Below are 22,527 nucleotides of genomic sequence, written 5' to 3' on the forward strand. Positions count from 1 at the left end.
ATCCTTTCTAATCCAATTTCTTCCCTATAGCTGTAAAAGCAGAAATCCCCTGGTCACAGAGTACTTTGCCGCGGCCAAATATAAATGTATTTGAATAACACAGAATTAAAGAGGATACAAATGTTAGGATGGAAAACCCCGGACTGTCCAGTTAGAAGTTCCCTCCCATTGTCCCTGTTTCTGCTCTTTGAGTACTGACCACAGTTTGATGTTAGGCTTGGTTCTAGTGTCCCCACAGGAAGAGTGATGTCAAAGGTGCACACTGCTGGGCAAAACCATCAGGGATGCCAATGAATAAGGCTCCACTTTATAGACCGTCCCACTTGTGGCTGTGTTCACTCAAATGTCCCCTCCCCAACCCAGCCTGTGGGAACAGGCATGGGGGTTAAGAGGCAGGGAGGGATCTTTAAAGCACACAAAGTTATGACAATCCAGAATAAAACAGATAGTTAGCCCTAAGGGGAGAATCTGAAAAAAGGCTTAAAAGTTGGTGAGAATATACATGCTCCAAAATATTTTTCACCATATACTTTGTTTTCATTTTATCTTGTTACAGTGAATTCCGCTAGAGATTGATTTAATGTAAGCTGATTTTAGAAAATTGGAAATATTTCTAGGAAGGTTACAGAACTATTAAACATTCATCTGGAACGTGAATTTGCTCAATCAGGCCACTTTCCTCTTAATACCTGAAATGACTTGCACTCAGGGGATAGGACTGTGATTGGCAGTGTGAGGAGTAAGAGGACCCTGGGTGAGGGAGGGTTGCTGTAGCTGGGGGAGTGCCTGGTGGGGAACAGAGGCAGAGAGCATTCATACAGTGACAGAGAAGTGCAAAAGTGGAAGTGTGAAAAAGGAAATGTTAATGATAACTTATCCAATTCCAAATGACTCCTAAGGCCTATCCTTCTTTAATTTCTTCTTCTTTCCTCCTTCATTGTATGCTCTCCTGCTCAAAGGAACCAGGAAAGCTGGGACTAGGGTTAAGCTACATCATGGGTGAACTTGGTTTTTATAAGCTAGTCTGACAAGCTAAAAACCACCTATCTTTGTGAGGCCAAACATGTTCCAAATTCCAAAGGACCTCCTTACAAGAGAAATTGTTTGGGATATAATCTATTCATGAGTTGAAAGTTTCCAATAATATCTAGTCAATAAATATTTACTGGGTACCCACTACGGGCAGGCATTGCTAGGTCCTGAAGTTACAGTAGAGAATGACAGACATCATCTCTGTTCTCACAAAGCTTAATGATCATGTTTATATTTCAAAGGTCACTCATGTGCAGAAAGTGGGTTGGAGGAAAACAAGATTGGAGCCAGAAAACTAGCTTGGAAGCAGTTTCAGCAATTCAAGGAAAGAGGTGGTTCTTAATCTTCACTGAACTTTTCTGAGTGGAAGAACATTAGTATTTTGTATTTTCAGCAGAACTTGTATTTTGATTAGTGGAATAATAGGCACTCTTTGCCTCTCTGTAGATTTATAATTAATAATTAGTTTCATTTTAATATTCTACGCCAACATCTGTTAGTCTTTGGCTGAGGAATGGCCACAGAGAGCCCTCAGACAGAACGTTCAGCTGCTGGCAGGTGAAAGTTCTGTCCTGCACTGAAGTGATAAGAGTAAGATGGTATGGTTAGGGCACACACATATCTGCTGTCCTCTGTTGGGGTGTACAGTGACTTCCACATCCCCCTACAAGTTCTGGAAAGATCACGGAACAAAGAACATTATCTTAGCCCCATCCACTTCGATACCTCTCTGAGCCATTTCTAACCAACTATATGGGTGTATACCACATGCTCTGGTGACCCACATTTTGAGAAACACAGCTCCAGTCCTTTGCATAGCATCTAGGAATAATAAACATTGGTTGAAATGGTGGACATACAGTTTGTTTATGGAACAAGTTTGTGTGCATGTTCTCTATCATGTCTGTCTTCATTTCACGGTTTTAATTTTTTCTCCTGTTAGCACTTGTCCTTCTGTGCTTAAGAAGTCTGGCTTCTCAGACTCACAGATATAGTGAACAAATTAGTGGTTACCAGTGCGAAGAGGGAAGGGGGGAGGGGTAATATAGGGATAGGGGAGTAAGAGGTAAAAACTATTAGGTATAAAATAAGCTACAAGGATATACTATACAACACGGGGAATACAGAATATTTTATAATAACTATAAATGGAGTGTAACCTTTAAAATTCTGAATCACTATATTGTACACCGGTAACTTATACAGTATTGTACAGCAACTATACTTCAATTCAAAAAAGAAGTCTGGCTTCTTTTGGTGCATTGTCATTTAGCCATCTTTCCTCTAGGTTCTAACACCCCAGTGTATCAAAGATACTTTGATTCAATTTAGAAAATATTCCTGAGCGCCTACCATGTGTCAAACTCTGCCTTGAGTGCTGTGGGGGCCACAGAGATGACTAAAAAGAACACTGGCCCTTCCTTCATAGAGTACTTCTTTTGACCTTTTCTGACTCCATTGAAATTTTCTTTAATCCTCTACTATTAACTCCCTAGTTCTACCCTCTCTAGCTCCCCACTGCCTCTGAAACATAAATTTCCGGGCTATGATAGACTGTTACATTAATGATCCCCAAAGAATCACACCATTCCCCAGGATAGCTCCCTCCCACATTGAAACTGAGCTTGGCCATATGACTTGGTTTGGGCCAGTGGACATTATCAAACACGATGCAAACGCAGGCTTGATAAGCATTGCAGCTTTGTCTCTTGGAATACTGCCACTACCATGTGGGGAAGCCTGGTCCAGACTCCTTGAGGATGAAAGCTCCTGGAGAGAGAAGCCCAGCTGAGCCCAGCATCAAGTGGTCCTCCCAGCTAAATGCAGCCACAGGAGAGCCGAGGTAAGACCAACAGAGGAACCTCCCAGCCTTGCCACAGAATCATAAAAAGCAATTATTGTTCAAGCCAAAGTTTTGGTTGTTTTGTTATGCAGCAGTTGATAACTGAAACATATGCCTTATTTTCAAGGCCTTTCTCTGACTCTGTCATGGAAGAATTCCATTTCAGTCCTGAAGGTCTCCCTGCTATGCTAAGGTCTATTTTGCAAGAAGGAAGAACCTGGGCTCTGGCATCAAGGGCTTCTTGGCTACAGGGCTTTGGATGATTTACTTAACCTTTCTAACCATCAGTTTTCTGCATTAGAGCAGTCTTTCTCAAAATGTGGTCCACCTGCATCAGAAATACCAGGCACATTTATTTAAAAAAAAATAGTCTTAAGCACCTATTTTTATAATAGTCCAAACTGGAAACAATGTCAACATACATCAAATGGTGAACGCCTATGATATATTCATACAATGGAATACTTCCAAGCACTAAAATGGACAGAACTACTGTTACATTAACATGGTTGAATCTCTCAGATATTATTTTGAGCAAAAGAAGCCAGACACAGAAGAATACATACTGCATGGTTTTATCTATTTTAAGTCTCAGAACGGGCAATATTGATTTGTGATTATCAGACCAAAAAAATTGATGAAATTAGAGTAGTGATCACCTCTGAGTGGGAGGTGGGAAGGACTGACTGAAAAGAGGCATAAGGGAACAGGCTGGCACGATGGAAATGTTCTGTATCTTGATTTGGGTGTAGGGTACATGAATGCATGCATCTGTCAAAACATCGAACTGTACACCCAAAACCTGTGCATTTTTATTTGAAAATTATACCTCAATTTAAAAAAGAGATGGCAGAAATCATGCAGATTTGGCCTGCCTTCCAGGCTGGATACTTAAATTGGCTTTCTCAAATTCTATCTCCTATATGGAGAAGTTGGAAAGCAGAGAACATATTTGCCTGGTATCCTCAGAACTAGGCTTCTGGGTGTGAACTGGTTCTGCCACTTAGGTGTATTCATGAGAGATTTGGAAAGTGGAAAGAAGGCAATTCCACTTTGCCATCTTTCCATGGAGCTTCAGGTCAATAAACGGGCCCTGACAAGTGGGAGTGCTGGCAGGGGCCAGACTCCACACTCCACTGTGGGTGGGTGGCAGTGACAACAGTGACAGCCTAACAGACAACAGGGGCAGACTGACAGGTCAGCAGACATCTGCATCTCAGCTGCGGTGGAATGACCTTGAGACCAAAAGCCAAGTGGCTTCCTCTCCTTCAGCCCTTTCAATGATTTTGTAAGCACCTCATTCCTTGTTCTAAATCTCCTTCTGCTGGATATATCACTGGACAAGATGTAAGAATCCATGAAAGCCTAGGTGTGTGGTGCAAATACACACTCCTCTTGAAAAATATCAACCAAACTCATTCTTTCCTGCCTAACTTGCCATGGCTTGTGCTATTGCCATCAGGTGAAGCCAAACATGCTGCCTTAGCCACAGCTCTCTGAACTAGAGACTGGTAAAGGAGCCAAAGGGCACCAGACTTGGCGTGGGCAGAAGGGAGGCCAAATGCCCTAAAGCAGTTTGGTTGGACCTCAGCCAACCCTGCCCAATAGCCTTCGCACGCGGTCTCTCACATCAGCTCTTAGCCTGCTACAGTCCCTTCTCCATGGGGACTTTGAAATCTTTCAAGTTTGCAAATCAGATCATATCACTTCCCTCCAATGGCTTCTCCTTGTACTTGGGATTAAATTGTAGGCCCTTGAAAAGCTTAGCCAACAAGGCCCCTGTGATCTAGTGTGCACCTGGTTTTCTGGCCTAATCTCACACTACTCTTTCCCTCGCACCCATGCCTCAGATTAAGGTGGGTTTCCTACTATATTTCCCCTTGTACATTTTCCTTGGAACCACTTTCACAACTGTAATTGAATAATTTATAATTACTTAATACTCCGCTCCCACACTAGATGTAAGCTCAATGAGAGCAACATTTGTGTATCTCGTTCATTATTATATCTCTGGTACCTAGCTCAGTGCCTGGCACATAGCAGGTGCTCAGTGAATTTTTATAAATGAAGAAATGAACTAATACATGCTCATATCCTCATTGGAAAAGCATCAGCCAGGGCAACCTTAGGTCTTTGTGGAGGTGCATTCAGCTCAGAACCAATTTGCCTATTTAAATCTGCAGGTTGACAATGCTCAAGATAAAAAAATAAGATCCTGGCAGTTGTGATGGGCAGATGGCGGAGTCCAGAGGTCCTGGGGCCACTGGGCTGAGAGATTAGATTCAGGTGCAGTTTTTGTCTTAGCCTCAGAGTAAGACCAGAAACTAGTCCTATTGGTTCTCAGCTTCCTTGTCCACCCTTGCAGGTACCCTGTCTGGTAGTTATCACCCACACCTCAGGAGGCTGCTGCTAAGAGGACTACATGAGACATTAGGCACCAAAGGGTTTGAAAAAAATTAACCAGTTTCTGGTGGCACGCTTTATGGCCATAAGTACCCATTTAAGAAGAACAGATTCAGAAAAATCAAATAAACTGTACTCTTTGTGTGATTGTACCTTTCAAAGGATTTTAATTTACAAGGAAATAGAAGCACCCACTGTTTTCACCCAAAGCAAAGTCAGCGCTTATCACAGCTTAGAGGGTCCCAGAAAATTCCCTTAGCTCTTCTGAAGCTCCTCAGAAGCAAACTTTCCTCCTAGAGAAAAGGTAGAGGTAGAGGCTCCCTTTTTCTTGTTTTTCTCTTCTCATTCTTTACGGTTTTCCTGAAGAATACTCATCACACACCTACCATTGAAGCGTTGTGTTGAACACAGGATATTACATAGTCTTGGTTCCTGTAGCACCTGTAACTCAAGGGCAGGCACCCACTGGAAAAATTACACAAACCTTCCTAATAATTCAATGACAAAAGAAGGACTGAACAGAAGTACTACGAAAACATAAAATAGGGTAGGACCTGACCGGGTTTGAGAGGTCAAGAGAATATCCGTCTGCAAGTCATGGTTGAGCAGAGTTTTGAAAGATGGGTAGGAATCAAGTAAGCCAAGGGTCGGATGTGAGAGGTGCAGGCAGAGGGAACAGTAAGAGCAAGGACTCTGAAGGAGCAAGGCAAGGTTCCTGTTTGCCAGTGTTTTGTGTGCATCTTCGGTTTTATTTGTTGTTCTCACTTTTCTCTACGGACTAGAATGATGGGACTTATTAAGCCTAAACATGATGTTGTAGAAAAACTTGGAATGGAAGTTCTGGGACCTGCGCACTAGTCACGATCTAGCCAAGTCATTATCTGGCTTCCGTGTGTATGTATGACATCTTGAGTCTTTAACCTTTTGGGGCTTCCATTTCTTCATCTGCAAAATGAGTCTTAGAATAAATGATCTTTAGGATGATTCTAGGGACCTCGTATACTCTTCAAAGATTAACTGACATATGTTGGGAATTTACTGGACCTTTTTCCTCTATGTATACCATGTTTCTAGGGTATGACCTCCCCCCCACCCCCAACCCCCAGAGCATCATTGATTGGTTTGAGGGTGGAAATTGACTCAAGCTGGGCCAAACAGATTTTATTCCTTGGGAATTTTAAACTAGGCTAGCTCCTGGAATGAAGGAGATAAAAACTGGGAGGTTGTAGGGAAACCACTTTCTTCCCACTGGGTAGACTAAGCAAAGAAAGGAGGACTTCAGAGAGAGAAAAATGAAATATATTGGCAGAATGAAGCTGCCTGGGTCCTGGCCCTAAGGCCAGCTATATGCCTTCCCTTACATTCCACAAGACACCTCTATATCCTTTTAATAAATTCCCTTTTTCCTTTAAGCTAGCTTGAATTATATAGTGGATTGTAGCAGGTATTGTGTTTGTCTAACAATGTGTTTCCCCACCCCTCTCTTTGGACTTCCCTGGGGAATTCCTCCCCCAATTTTCATGAGGTTCCAGTAGGATAAACCATCATGGATACTCCCCTCAAGGGTGAGCACATGATGTAGGGTGGCCAATCAAGTCACCCTATCTGCCTGACCACCATGATCGGTTGGTGTATGGGCACATGACCCAAGGAAGGCCAATCAATGTCTTCCCCAGGATTGATACAGGGAGTTGGAAAGAGAAATTCTTTCTGCTGAGGTGGCTAAACTGAGATGATGTGCATTTGGGACTCAGCCACCACTTTACCTTCTTTGTGAAGAGGCCCTGCCTGCAGAATGACACCCAGCAGAAACAAGCCAAACCCAAGAGATGAAGCGGGGGTGGGGGGGGGGAGACAGAGAGAGAGAGAGAGCGAGAGAGAGAGAGAGAGAGAGAGGGACCTCTGAAACACTGAACCTTAGATTCTATCCTGACTAAAGCCAGATCCATTCCTCGATTTTCTGGTTATGTAAGTCAATATATTTATTTCTTTGTGTAAGCCAACTAGAATCGGGTTTCCATCACTTGCAATCCAAACAGCCCTAACCCATGTAAGTTCATTTCTATTAACTTGCCTCCAAAATCCTAACTAAAGGAGCAATATAAGCAAATACAAGGTTTTATGAAGTCTTGGAGTTTAGAAAACTGTGCCTATAGAATTAAAAAGACCATTATTTTGGCAGGGGCTCCCAACCCCATAACTCCTTCCAGTCCACTTGCTGCAGATCCATCAGTCTTTGGTTTCTGTTATGGGTTGAACTGTGTTCTCCCCAACAACCCCCCCAAAAAAAGATATGTTGAAGTCCTACTCCAGCACCTCAGAATGTGACCTTATCTGGCATTACAGTCACTGAAGATGTAATCGGTTAAGATGTGGTCACACTGCAGTAGGGTGGGCCCTGAATCCATTATGACTGGTGTCATTATAAGATGGCCTTGTGAAGACAGAAACCCAGAGAGCATATCATGTGAAGATGGAGGATTGGAGTGATGCATCTACAAGCTGAGGAATGCCTAGGGCCACCAGAGCTAGGAGAGAGGCATGGAACGGATTCTCCCCTCAGAGCTCTCAGAAGGAACCAAATCTGCCAATAAGATTGGTTATTGGTTGGCAATAAGTTTCTGTTATTTTAAGCCACCTAATTTGTGCTACTTTGTTGCAGCAGCCCTAGGAAACTAAGCCAGTCCCCAAACCATGACACACTGTTTGGTTGATGGTTGCAGGTACAGAAGGTGCTGCACTCGCTGCCTCCCATCAAGGTTGTAATTTTATTTAGGTCAGAACAACTGTCCTTAGACCACCTTCCTATTCCACTACTCCCCTCTCAGTTTCCTTTTGCTCTAGGGAAACTGAAAGGCTAGATGAAAATTCTGATAGGGTGGCCTAGGTTCATCTCCAGTGGAATTGGGTTCAGAGCCCAGTTTCGAGGGACACAAGCATCTGAGGAAGAGGGCGTTCACTGACTGGCTGCAAGGTGGGAATACAGAGACGATGAGAACCACGTGCCTTGGCAGAGCCAGCAGCGAGCCAGGCACCCACAACAGCTGGTACCCAAGGCCCCATTCCCAGACTTTGTCTGGGCAGTGTGTCTGGTAACCATCCTGGAGAACATGGGGCTTGTCCTTCTCTATTCCCAACAGCCAGCCCCATAATCCAACACTACCTCCCAGGGCACAAGAAAGGGAGAGGAGTGGAAGGCCAGACAAGAATTGAAGCAAGTACGAAACCTGGCATCTCTGTCTCTAGGAGAGACAAACAGAGAGAAGACCCAGCTTGACTGCCTGTTCTCCACAGCAAACTAACGGAAGATGGAGATGAAAGGCACCACGCTGAGAGCCACATGGCTCCACTGGAGGTGGAGTCTCAGAGAGCTGGAGAGAGATTCAGAAGATGAACTGGTATCAAAATACTTCTCCTCTAGAGGTTTTCTTCTGAAAAGACAATAATCTCCTCCCTCATTTGCTAAGTCCTCACTCTACAGGTTGAGAGGACCCCCTGACCTGGACACTATGGGCCCTTCCAGCTAACTGTGGGAGCAGCTGTTGAGTGCATCTTCAAGCCTCATCAAAGGGTGGGAGCATGGAGGGGAGAGTGTGGGAAGCCACCTTCCTACTGAAAGAGAATAACCTAAAGAACAACAAGGAGCAAGTTGTGGCTTTAGAAAAAAAAACTCCTCCTAGGAGATGTCAGATACTTGATTCCCAGCAACAGCTCCATTCAATTGTCATCTATTGATTTAGTATTCAAGTGAGGTCAGCTCTAAGGAGTAGATAAAGCTGTTCTTGCCCTTTAGTTCAAGTGGGTTTTGGTGACTGAGATCCCACAGGCGGTAAGTGAGTACAGGTCAGGTTCTCTGCACAATGCAGAGAATGTCTCTCCCAGGCACTGTCAGTGACCAGCAGCCTCTTCTCTCTTTCCCTTACTCCACCCCAGACCTGTCCATGCCTCAGCGGCCCTGTCCAGCCCGCACTCTTCTCTTCACTCACCTGTGAGCCCAACCTGAGCCCCCAGCTTTTAGAAATCTCTGGGCGTAGGGATGAGGGCGCTATGGGAGAGGATCACATCACACCAAGTTCTTCACCAGCTTGAGAAAGGCTGGTGTCTCCAAGGCCACCAAAGATGATCCTTCAATGGAGATTGTCTTGGGGAGCAGAAATAAAATCCTGGATCTGGGATTTTTTTTTTTTTTGCATTGCTTTCAGTTTTGGATATACCACTTAAAAATGTGTCAAATCTTGAAGGTGGAATTATCCTTAAAGACAACCCACTCCCACATCATGCCATGCACCAACGTAGGCCCAGTGAAAATTTAATCAAAAGACCCCAAGGGGCACAGTAGCGGTTTGACCAGCTGCTCTGTCCCCAGCTTGCTTTCAAACCCCTGTGCCCCACCCCCACCCATCTGGGCATCTCCTTCTAGTGCCCACCCCATGAAAGTTTAGAGTTTCACTTTACTCCAGGTACATCTCTTTTGTGTTTTGCTAAAGGGTTTGCTTACAGTTGATAAGACGAAACAGGAAAGAAAAAAATGACTCAGTTTTATCCCCCTTTGCCATCTCTTTCTTTCCTGTAGACTCTATAAGAAAAAACTCAGTGGTCCAGAATTACCAGCATCCTTAGATGTACAAGTGATTCAAAAGGATACATCCATGGCCACTGCCAGTCTGGCCTCTGCAGGTTTCACTTGGTACAACAGAAGGATGAGGTAAAGATGGGGATAGAACCAGGCCCTTTTTGAGAAGCAATCAGCAGAGGGAGAGAAGAGCAAGAAGTCCCAAATATAGCTGGAGCCACCAGACACTCTCAAGCAATGGTGTGAAGGGCTCCCCTGCTTATGTAAATGAACAGGGTCTTCCCAAAGTAATCATCTGTGAAGGTGAGATCCTTATTTCAACAGAGAAGCCCTGTGTTATAAATATTTAGGAAACCTTCTGTTGCCTATAGGATTTATACTTTATTATGCTAGATGTCTGATGTCCTCAGCAATGGCAAATCTTTATCATTTCAGGACACATATGAGGACAGGAACAAGTCTAAAGTCATTGGGAGTAAAGCCTTACCAAGAAGCTAGGCAATTCCCTTTTAGGTCAAAATCTGGGTGTGGCTGGCTTAGCAATTATCTTTCTCTTATACCTTGTAAATTGCCCAGAAGGAGGGAGGCCAGGCTGGTGGGGCAATGATCATCATGCCCACCGGCCAAGAGGGTCTTGACAGTGTTAGGTCCAGTGGACCAAGTACATTTCCTAGCAGGGTCAGTGCCACGGAAAGTCCTTATCCTTTGAAGACCTTCACTTTTCTGGGTCTGTGACAAACTCATGTTTGGGTCCCGAGTCTTCTCTCCAACCCCCAGGTCCCACCCAGTTCCCATCAGTGGTACTTTGCCAGTTTTCCTCAAACCTTGTGTTCAGGGCCAAAAGGGATTCCCCCAGATGTCCTACTATGGCTTGGTGCCTCCTCCTAAACCACTTTGACAACAGAGAAGAGATAGAGCAAAAAGTGGAAGTCCCCTCCCCAATCTTACAAGCCTAGGCTACTCCTAGTAACACCTAGCATGTTTCCTCCCACGTGGTTTCTGCTGGGGGACTGTTAAACATGCTCTTTTAACTAAATCAATGCACATATTTTGAATGATAGAAAGAGTCCAGTGCAGTGAGCACACTGACCCACCCACTGCAGAGCCTTAAGTAGGCTGTGATTACCTCAGGCCAGGATGGCTTAATTTCTAAGTCTGTATATCTCTTCAAACAGCTACAACCCACACCAACCTCAGGTCCTAGCAGAACCCAGGTGGGTTGTGGGACAAAGGAAGCTATTCTGCTGGGCTGCCCAAGTGGCAGAGCCAGCGGTGCTTGCTAGTTCCAGCAGGCAATGGTCTAGGGCCAGGATCTGATCTAAACTCTGCCCTGTCCTGGCTGAGTCCCTCTGCTCTCCAACTTCCTCACCTGGTAAAGACAGAGGTGGAATAAGAGGAATCCAGTTGGTAAGATGCCCAGGGTTCTAATCTATAATGTAATGGAATAGAGGAAATTGTATTGATCAGCACTCTGCTTAGGGAGCATCCTGAATGTTGTTTAAAGGAATATACCGAAAAGCTGCCGGGTCTTAAAGGGGCCGGGAGAATGTTTCTATAGTACCTATTTGCCTTGGTCTGCCCAGTATCCATCTTCTTGTCTATTGGCACCAGAAGCAATATTTTCCTTGGGGAATCACCTCCCCCACTCTCAGTGCAAATGGTTTGGGAGCTTGACTCCCACATGGCTTGATGCCATCTGGCTGTAGGAACTGGCATGCGACCCAGGCATGGCCAATAAGAGCAGCAAATCCCTCTGGTTATATATAGTAAGTGATTTCTGGTTGGGCAAGTGACCCAAGTCAATTCCATGATGATCACCTCTTTGGGGACACTGCTGGGAACTGTTAGGGAGATTCTTTCTGTTGGGGCTTCTGAAAGGATACGATGTAAGCCAAGAAATGACAGCCTCTTGCCACCGTCAGTGAGAAGACCCTGGTGGAGAATGAAATAAGGGAAAAAAGAACAGAGATATGGAGCAAAAGTGATGACATCATTCAAGCCCATGGATCCAGCTATGCCCAAAGTGAGATACTTCCCTGGACTTTATCTTTAAATGATCAATACATTCCCATTTTTTCCTTAAACCTATTTGTTTTCAGTCCCTTATGCTAAAAAAAAAAAAAAATCCAGACTAATATAACTTCCAAGGGGAATGCTTGAGCTGCAAAGATGATAAAGCAGGGCTTTAGTTTTGCTGAGATGTAAAAAACTGGGATGCTACCTCTAGCATTCTGCTTTTCTACCCTTTCTTCACAGGAGTTATTTCTGTTATCTCTTCAACTCTAAATCTGGACAAATATTTAAGAATACCCATTTGAAAGGGCATAGAGGTATGACCTGCTAGAGACACATGTATGTCATGGTTTGGAGCTAATGGAACCAAAAGCTTTGTGTTCATGTTCCAGTTTCTCCACTAACCATGTGAACTTGATTAGTAAGTCTCATAGCGTCTTTAAGCCTAAATATATGTGCCTGTGAGGATGAAATGAGATAACGTTCATGGAAGTGTTTTGAAATCCATAAAGGAGCGACAATTGTGAGTCAAGGAAATCTGAACACTTGCCACCTTGGAAGGCTGCTACTTTGTGGAAGAAAACATTCTGAGGGAAGAAAGCAGCACTTTCTTTATCTCGAAGCAAGGAGGCTGAGCTTGGAAACATTTTAGTTATCAGCAGATTGTGATGCCAAATGGAACTTCATCTCTTTGAATGATTATTGAGAATAGCTCAATAACTGAACTGGCCTCCAGTCTTCCCTCTGCCTCTCTCTCCTAACCTACCCCTCCCCCAGACACAAGCAGACAGCCAAGGTTTGTGCCAAGAAGTTCAAACATTCCAGAACATTCCAGAACAATCACATGACCAAGTAGGTAACCAACAGGAGACTACTACTGGGCAGAAAATAATTACACACAATATAACAGTCATTCCACACTTTTCAAGAAAGTATGAGGACCTCTTTTAAACATCTAAAATTTTCACAGGCAGACCTGTTTCTACAAGATAGAATTTGTTGATTGAGAAAGCACTTCATGGAGTAAGTATGAATTCAGTGTTGCTTTAACATGAATTTGTAAATTATTCATAATAGCAGTAAGTTCTTAACATTTGGTAAAGGAGTCGCACAAGAATATACAAGTGGTATTAGGCATTTGGTGTTCAGTCCCCTCAGTTCAGGAGCAAACAGATGAGACAAGTAGGACAGCCCCTGAGGGACTGACCCCTGCTGTTCTCCCAGCAGCCCTCCCTGTTGTACCAAGGCTGTTTTCTTGCTAGTGTTAACTAAGGCACTCCCCACTCACGCCCTCTATCAGAGGTTTGGTTGTTTTCCAACTCCCATTTGCACTCTTCTTCCTCTCAGGTGGGTGAACAGGAGTTCAAGTTTGCTTTGTTCTTTCCTAACCTGGGTCACGTTCAGGGCTCTGACCGAACCTTTGCTGCTATTTCACCTTCCGAACTCCCAAAAGACAAATCTCAGAACTGCAAATAGTACCCACTCAGGTTGTTAAGAGCTGCAAAAGCTTTTCCTTGACATACAGCATCAACAGCTTTAAAAAGCACCCACTTAAGTTCTAAATTTTATAGACACTCAGAGTATCCACTCAGGCTCTTTCCTGGAAAGCCCATCAGCAGAGGAGCAGGGCCGGTAGGGGTTTGTTTTAAGTGCAATGTATCTTTTAAAATGCCCATTTAAAAAGCCCAATTCCTCTCCCCATTCCCAGGTTCACTGCCTTGAGGGCCCTGTCTTCACATCTTGGTGACAGCTGCTGACAAGACGTGCCCAGGTCAGAGTTCTGAAAATCCAGGTGTTTGGGGGCTCAGCCTTGGCCTAACAGTACGGCCAACCTTTTCTCCGTGGTGCTCACTTCCTAAGGGTTTCTCCCTATTACCAAGACTTGGGCTAGGCCTCCACAAGGCTCTGGCCCTCTCCCTGAACCCCCAAGTCAGTAGAACTTCTACACACATCTTCTGACCCCTTCTTGCTGAGAGCTCAAGTGGGTTCTATTAACATGTTAAGGTTCTGAGCCAAGAAGGAAAGAACAGTCAGTGTGACTCAAGAAACTGGAGACACTGTAATTTATCACATGACACACAAAAAAATCCCAGCCTAACCACATACCTGACCACTGTAATTCCCAGAAGCCCAGACAAGAAGGGAAGATGGTATGGGACTGGGTGGAGCCAGCGATTTGGAGCTCCTGTGTGTGCGTGTTGGTGCTGTAAGGCGGGGGAAGGGTTAGCCACCAGGTTCCCTACAACTGCTCGGCTTCTTACAAATATTCCCATCAACAATGGAAGAGTTTATACTTCCCTAAAAAATCCTACTAGAGCAAGTACCCCCAAAGTATGATCTGCAGAATAAGGGCACTACATGTAATACTTGTGTGGGGGGTGGGTAGGGTATGGAAAGGTCTATGATCAACTCAGTTTGAAAAGCAGTAGGCTAAAGAGAAGAATTTCAGCTACAGGACTTCTCAGAGCTTCTGCTATGTTAGTGCACGTTGTGACCTCCAAACCTGGGCTGGAGACTGCAGCACTGTCTACATCTCTACTAAGTGCTTTTCAGGGAAAGCATCCCATGATGATAGTGTACCACGGAACATGCTCTGCGAAGCACTACAGCAGACCTAACGTGATCTAATTTGGAGGTGAAGCATAGTGCTCTGACCCAGAATACTGAAGAGAGGCAAGGTACAAGTAAGCCACTTAGGTAGCATCACGAGCAGGCCTTGGACTTGAGATTCCTCTCCATCTGCGGCACTTCCTTTCACAGGCCCCAGCAACATCACAGGTAAGGGGTGTGTGTGTGTGTGTGTGTGTGTGTGTGTGTGTGTGTGTGTGTGTGTGTGTGTGTGTGTGTGTGTGTGTGTGTGTGTGTGTGTGTGTGTGTGTGTGTGTGTGTGTGTGTGTGTGTGTGTGTGTGTGTGTGTGTGTTTCTTTAAGGGAAGGTGCAGAGGTATGGGACAAAGGGGATGCTTGATCTTTATTTGCCTTGGAGCTGATGGAAGATCACAGGAGTTGTACCTGAGATTCTTAATATAAGTAAACATATACACACATAGAAACAGGTATATAACTATGAAAACAAAATAGTGCAAATTATTTGAAAATAACAGAAATACCTATCATGCCCCCATCCTAATCCCTGTCATCCCTTATATATGTCTTCAGTGCTCTTCCAGGGGTAGCTTTCTACGTCATTGTCGTTGTCATCATTTTAATTCTTGTATTCCTGGCAATGGAAAAAAAGTCCTGATCTTCCTCCCCACTCCTGAATCTGTCTTTCCAGAGACTGAGAAAGACAGAACCACAATCAATGGACATTGCACGGGGACCCCTCTTTCCTCTAGGTTGGCCCTTACCTTTCCTCCTGGTCCACAACCCACTTGGTGCTCCCACACCCAACTGGTCACTGCCACTTCTCCTCCCTCTGTGTTATCATCCTGGGTATGCTCCCCCTTCTAGCCCACTGGCTAAAATGATAAACTTTTGCCCAGTGTCCATATTAACTTTGGCCTTCTGGATACAACAGTCTTGCCTTTGTCAGGCAACATGTGTTGAACTGAATTCATCCTTGCCCACCCGATTCTATACCATAATCCCGGAAGATTTTGGATGGTGAAAGATGGTGGTGGGCAGGCAGTGTTGTAGGATATCCTTTCAAGAGTATTCAGGGAATTAGGTTATGTAGTCTATAGTGGACAACTTCATCTCTGCCTTCCCAGTGTCCATTCTCTTCTTTGTAAAAGCATTCAGATTTTCCTTTGGGAATCACTTTTCCTGCTCCCCTCAATCCACACAATTTGCGTGAGGCCGACATCCCTACCACTCCAGGGATGGGAACAGGACCCAGATCTGGTCAATCAAAGCATTCTGGAGTCAACAGAGGGAGACACAATTCTGGGGGATTTTTTTAAAAAAATATTGGGTAGAGAGAATCTGTCCACAAGGGTTGCTGAGAAAATTGAATATTAAAGAGAATGCCTGCTGGAGAAGGGAGACACCGAAAGCAGAACTGGGAGATGGGAGACAGTTGAATTCTGATGACGTGCAGTTGCTTACATGGTAGTCATAGGCTACACTGTGGCCTGATGACACTGGAGCTCCTCAGTTTGGTCTGGCGGACACAGAAGCTCTAGGCTCTGACAGCCCTGAGGCCACCTGACTGCTCACTTCACCCTGACTAGATGGGTCCTGTTGGAACACGGAGAACTTCACAGAGATGCCTGTAGGTCTCTTTTTAACTCTGTAACATCTGTCATGGGGCAGTTTGACCCCAACCCATGTACAGGTGCCATATCTTGCCTCTGGTCTTCTGACTGAGTCCATCCAAGTACCAGATGTAAAGGTAAACCCTATGACTCATGGAGACATTAACCTGTTAGGTAAAAGACTGCTTTGAATCCTCATCAGGGGGTTAACAGCTAGAAGGAATCCATTTAATACATACATGGCCTGATGCCATGTGTCTACCAACTCAGCTAAGATGCAAACATAGGTCTCACTGCTAAGCCTGTGTTACTTCTGCAGTGCTCGAGTGAAACTCAAGAAACCAAAATCTTTCCTCACAAATGACTGAATTCATCTTTTTTTTAAATAAAGGTTTTCAAAAATAACTTTAAAATCACAGCCACACCGAACTTTAAAAGATCAATCCGCTCCACACCATAACAGGTTAACACAGAGGAGAATTAAGCAACAACTGAGAGTGTGAAGTGTGAAGACAGGGGAGGCACCCAGGGGTGCATGAGAACGTACAGTGGGGGGGGGTGCCCGTCGGGGCGGGTCCCTCAGGAACTGCTGAGGCGCTAAGATTGTAGAGGCGGCTCACGGGGCGGGGAGGGCTTACATGGTTTTACTTTCTAGGCCTCTTATGACAGCGTCGCCAAACCACACGTATTAAAATGTAGCCACATGCCAAATTTCTGAAAGGTTCTTTATAATTTTGCCTTTTAAATTGCTCGGTTGACCAGCAACCCATTTAATATATGATTAGCAATGATTCCTTGCAATCATTGCATGTGCTTGGGAATACTTGTGAAGAAACTCCCAACTATATTGTTCTCAACGTTTTAAGTTTGGAAATGTTTCATTTTGTGGATATTTCATTATTTTTGCTCTTTTTTTGCATAATTTGGAGCCAGTTTTTTTTTTTTTTTTTTGGCAAGCCTTTCCATTGGTTCTTCAAAACTTACAGATCTTAGGCACGATGCCTTTAATTGCCTAACGGGTAAAATAGCAGAGAGGTGGAAACAGAGCACGGAGAGAGAATGCAGGAAGTATGGGAGCCAAGTACACTCAGCATTTAAAACCACCTGAGGTCAGTTGTCATGATCTGAAATTGGATCCCTGCAAGCAGCAAGACAGGCACTATTTCAAAATACGCAATCCCCACCAATATCTTCCCTTGAAGACTCTAAAGAGATGTCTTCAGGAGTGTCCTGCCATCCACAGATGCAGCAGGAACAGGAAGCTGCCTCTGCCATTCCCCTTCCTTTGGGGCAGCATCTACTCCCAAGACAAGACCAGTTACCCAAACAGCCACCAATGAGTCCGGCAGCAGGCCCAGCACCCTCACGGCCGTGGTGACAGGGTATTCACAGAGTAGACACGTGAAGTTGCCACACGTGTCATTGCTGGGCTTGTTCATTTAAGTTGGTCTCTAATTTCTAGAAATTCGCCTGCCTTCATCAGTTTGAATATATGATTTCCCAAATCACAGCAGAAATTATTAACAAATTAATCAATCTGAAATTTTTGAAGTAAAGCTCTTTAAGAGGGTTGGGAACGGGGAAGAAACACACAAATAAAGAGTGTCCTGAGACCTCAGAAACATCTTGATGTTTAAAATAAAAATACTCATGCCAACTAACCTATCTGCCACCCCAAGTAAACACATATAATGATAGGGGAGGAGGAGGCAATGGTGCACATCTTTCTGTTTTGTGGAGCACCATCTCACACATCCACCCTGATTTCCCAGAGGAAACCAAGTGTGGGGAGGTGAATTACTTATCCCATCACAGCTGGTTAGTAGCTGAACTGGGCCAGAAAGCAAGCTGGGCTACTTAGCTCACGAGGTCACCATCACCTCCCCTGCAGACTCAACATAAGGGTGTCAGCAGAGCAGGATCCACGTCCAGAGCCACCAGTATCAGAAGAACCAGGAAGAGAGGAAGTGGCGCATGTGTGAAAAAAACTCTGCCCTGGTCCATCCAAGATGCCAAACACTGATAAGTTGTCCCACTCAAATGGCTTCTTCTTTTTTTTTAGTGTTTATTTATTTACTTATTTATTTATTTGGCTGCACTGGGTCTTAGTTGCGGCATGCGGGATCTTCACTTGCGGCATGCGGGATCTTCACTTACGGCATGTGGGATCTTGTTCCCTGACCAGGGATCGAACCCGGGCCCCCTGCATGGGGAGTGTGGAGTCTTAGCCACTGGACCACCAGGGAAGTCCCTCACATGGCTTCTCAGACCTAGCCAGCTAGAGTACAGAAAGACCTGGCTTGCCTACTGACATTCCTATTAACTGTTAGTCACTTCTAAAGAACCGGCCAGGCGGTCTAAACATGGAAACTCTGACTAAATGCAAGTTACTTCTCCCCTATTCTGGAGTCAGGTGAGGAATAACAGCGGTCCAGGCTGGGCACACAGGCTGCGGTGCTGCTTTCCCATTCACCACAGACTGGCTAAAATTGCCCACTGGCACATCCACACGTCTCCAGCAAAACACCAACAGGTAAAGTCAGTGGAACGCCACATTCTAATCCTCCCACCGTGACCAATACCCTGGAAAAATCCACTACGGCACCCTGCCTTGGTCCCCTCACCTCACCCAGGTGAATCCCACCCCGACCTTGGGCATGGTTAAAACTGAAGCAATCCCTTAGTTTCCTGGTGTTTCCTTTTCTCCATCTACCTTCAATTTTGTCCACTTCCACAGGCCTCCTCTACTCCAATCTGCTACTTCCTTCCCTGCCTTTTAACACCCTCAACACTTCCACTCGGTCACCACGAAGCTAACTGCCAGCACTGGCCTCACCTAGGAGCCTCCAGACACAACAGACCTAGCGGAATGGCCACCTCACGATCTTTCATCGTAGCATGACAGGGAGGACAGGCACCACGGTGCAACCTAAGTTTTGGGGCTTTTTGGTTGGGTCTGTAATCAGTGATGTCCTTCACCACTTTGTATCAGAAAAGATTAAGACAGACAAACAAACCACGAGGTTCAGCTGCCCTCTGAGGGCAATGTGGATATCAGCACTGCCTCCTACTGCTCTTTCCCCATCAGCACGTCATGTTGCAATACCCCAGCTTCCCCCTACCCTTATCAACTGTCTTGATGAAGATGGTAAATAATCATGATGGAGGGAGGCTGGCTGGTGTTCACACAGAAGGACGGTGAAAGACAGAAGCAGGGCCTGGTACATGACAGGAAGGCAAAGGCTGTGATTCGGCCATGAGCCCCAAAACATCACAGATGTATATGCCTTAAAAAAAAAAAAAAAAATCACTAGTCTCGCTGAACTCAGAGTGGTCTGTCTCTGTCAGCAGAGAGGAGTAGACAGGTCAAGATAGAAAGCCAAGTCCAAAATGCTGGAATCTCCCATCAAACTGCACCAGGGGTAGCTGAACCAATCAGGAGCTAAGCTAAGAATAAGGCAGAGAATGAAGGAGCGGAATGTCACTAAGATGTACCAGCAACTTCTGCCCAAGGAGTGCAGTTGCTTCTCTTGGGCACCTGAGAAGGGGCTGGCAGTAGGCTGTTTAAATAAATATTAAATTTGTCCTCCTATTGGCAATAGCATCACCACTACCACTCCAGAAGTAGCTGTGCCAGATGAGGGCTGGGACACTTCCGTGTTTAGAGCAGAGAGGGGCACACGTCCCTTCTACTGCTTGCAATGATCTGCCTGGAGTCTACATGCCACCCTAAACTGAACAACAGTACCATTTCCAGAGCTTGTCCCGAGGGACAGGAAGCCCCTGCAGGACACAGCCAAAGCCACGTGGTCCCTTAGTTCTGTATCTGAGCATGGGCAGATCTGGATTCAAATGACAGCAGCAGTAAATAAAACTGCAGTATGTGTGGCAGGCAGAATTCTCAGATGTCCACGAATCTGGGCCCTAGCTATTCAAACACTAATCTAGGTACTGCTGTAATCAGATGACCTTAAGATAAGGAGATTACCCTGGTATCACAAGAAGTCAGATTCAAGCATGAGAAGGATTCAATGCCACAGAAGGATTCAGTGCATTGTTGTTGGCTTAAAGATGGAGGGAACCAAGTTGCAAGGAATGCAGGCAGGCTCTATAAGCTGAGAATTGTCCCCAGCTGACAGCCAGAAGCAGGGACCCCAGTCCCACCATCTGAATTTTGCCAACAACCTGAATGCGGTTGGAAGCATATTCTTGCCCAGAGCCCAGCCTGGCTAAAACCTTGACATCAGCCTTCTGAGGCCCTAGCCAGAGAACCCAAGCAAGCCTACCAAGACCTCTGACCTACAGAACTGTGAGATGATAAATGGTATTCCTTTAAGTTGCTAAGTCTGTGGTAATTTGTTACACAGCAACAGAAATCTAACACACTACGTAGAGCTCTCCGTAAGTAGAGAGCCACAGTTCAAAATGGCCTGACCTCCTTCAGTGTTAGCCCTTCACCTCCGCATCCTCCCACACCCCCAGACACGAGGGCACAGACTCCTTCTGGACCCCTTTTACTGAAAAAGAAAAGGGGAGCAAGAGAACTGGGGAGGTAAAGACCTTTCCTTACTTCAAAAGCCCACCCTGGGCTTCCCTGATGACGCAGTGGTTGAGAGTCCGCCTGCCGATGCAGGGGACGCGGGTTCTGTGCCCCGGTCCGGGAGGATCCCACATGCCGCGGAGAGGCTAGGCCCGTGAGCCATGGCCACTGAGCCTGCACGTCCGGAGCCTGTGCTCCGCAACGGGAGACGCCACAGCAGTGAGAGGCCCGCGTACCGCAAAAAAAAAAAAAAAAAAAAAAAAGCCCACCCTAGGTGGAAAACACCATTTGGAATCCTAACAGAAAGAATCAGGTATTTCCCCTTCTACCAATTCTGACCCCTTACACACACCACATGTAGCCTCTATTAGTTGCAGACGAAACCACCACAGGTCCTGCACATTCTTGCTGGGGAGGCCTTTACCACAACACTTTCTCATCATGTGTTCATAGCAAGCAATCTTGAGGGGTGAAGTAATGTCCCCATCTGGAACAAAGAGCAGGCTTGCTGTAAGAGATGGAGTGCCCAAGTGTGCATGTTCCTTGGCTCTGATGCAAACCCCCGGCATGCATGGCATCTACCTGCGGCCCCTACACATCACCAGTGTGGGACTTGGGGAGAAAGAAACCAATACAAACATGAAGCTCATGCTGCTTGCTGTGCTCTGAGTAATAAAGTTCTTTGTCTCTGACCTGAGATATCCATTTCTTCTGCTAGCATCCATGAAACAGTAATCATCTAACTTATTAGCTTGCAAGTAGGGTGAAATTCTAGACTCTGACACTATTACACTTAGATCTTTTAAATCAGGAGATCCACTATCTTTACATTATCAATTTCAAAAGAACAAAATACCCTTTTTAAATTTTTCTTGTGGAGATAATAAAATCTACATCACTGGGCTATTGTGGGAATAAAATGAGAAAACACATAGCACACTTGAGATATAGAAAACATCCAATAACTTCCGTTAGATCCCTGCTCTCCCTAGTCACTCATCCTCCCCAAAATCCACATACAATGAACCAGATGGGGAGCAGTATGTCTCCAAGATAGCAGTCAACTCAGAAGACAAGGGATAAAATAGTCTACTACACCAATTTCTGACATTTGCATCACACTGCACTACTCATAAAGGGCTTCCACCCATATTATCTCATTTAATCTCTACACAGAAACCAAGGTTCAGAGAGGTCAGTCCTTGCAGAACCAACAGTAACTCCACAGGTCTGGAAAAATAGCCATATGGCAGAAGCCTGAGGATGTGGGCTGAGGAAGCATTGCTGAAATGCAGCTGTGATGTTGTTCTAGCAGCACGACTGTATCCTGAAGGCACACTCTTCATCCAGGTAAGCCAAGGGAGTTCCCATCAAGAATGGGCCTCCTGAGGAATGTCTGCCCTGGAGAAATGGCTGGAAACCACAAGATAGAGAAACATCTTTTATTCGGATATGCTGATGGTTTTTAAATGGAAAATTTTTTAAGTCCTTAATATAAGAGGCCATCCTGTCCTGGATGAACTTGGTCCCTTTGGTTCCTTGGCAGCTTCTGCTGTGTCCAGAGGCCTTGGGGCCTTTCATCTTGTGACAGTGTCACTTGAGGGTCTTGCTGAGGTTGGAGAAGCCAATGCCAACACAAGTCATCAGTACTTTATCCCCTCCCTTGAGTTCTTCACCACATGGCTTGGTTTCAATTTTAAACATAATCTGGAAAAAGCTCTTCAAATGCCGCAAAAATTCTATCCTAAAAAATAAAAATAAAAATTTAAAAAAGGGAGGGAGAAATGAAAGAGGAATTCGGCTTTTAAAAAATTCTTCTCCAGCCTAGAGCTGAAGGTTTTAATTTCCCAGATCAGGAGGAATAACTGAAATTAAGAACTTCTATCAATGCTGATTAAACAGCATTTATTTACAGCCTGCCAGAT

The 22,527-nt window shown here is 45.1% G+C and overlaps 1 protein-coding gene across 4 annotated transcripts in view; it reads right to left on the minus strand.

The window, feature by feature from the left end:
- Nucleotides 1–22,527, minus strand: part of LOC101275108 (tyrosine-protein kinase JAK2) — a 375,537-nt gene that overhangs the window by 266,730 nt on the left and 86,280 nt on the right. Inside the window, exon 9 of one of the 4 annotated variants that reach the window (XM_004279106.3) lies at nucleotides 22,031–22,346. The exons of the other annotated variants lie outside the window; for them this stretch is intronic. Within the exon in view, the coding sequence (XP_004279154.1) occupies nucleotides 22,196–22,346 (151 nt within the window). The 3' untranslated portion in view covers nucleotides 22,031–22,195. Of the gene's footprint in view, nucleotides 1–22,030; nucleotides 22,347–22,527 lie in introns of those variants that run through there. 4 annotated transcript variants of the gene reach the window in all.

Source organism: Orcinus orca, chromosome 6 (assembly GCF_937001465.1).
Source record: "Orcinus orca chromosome 6, mOrcOrc1.1, whole genome shotgun sequence".
NCBI classification, from domain to species: Eukaryota; Metazoa; Chordata; class Mammalia; order Artiodactyla; family Delphinidae; genus Orcinus; species Orcinus orca.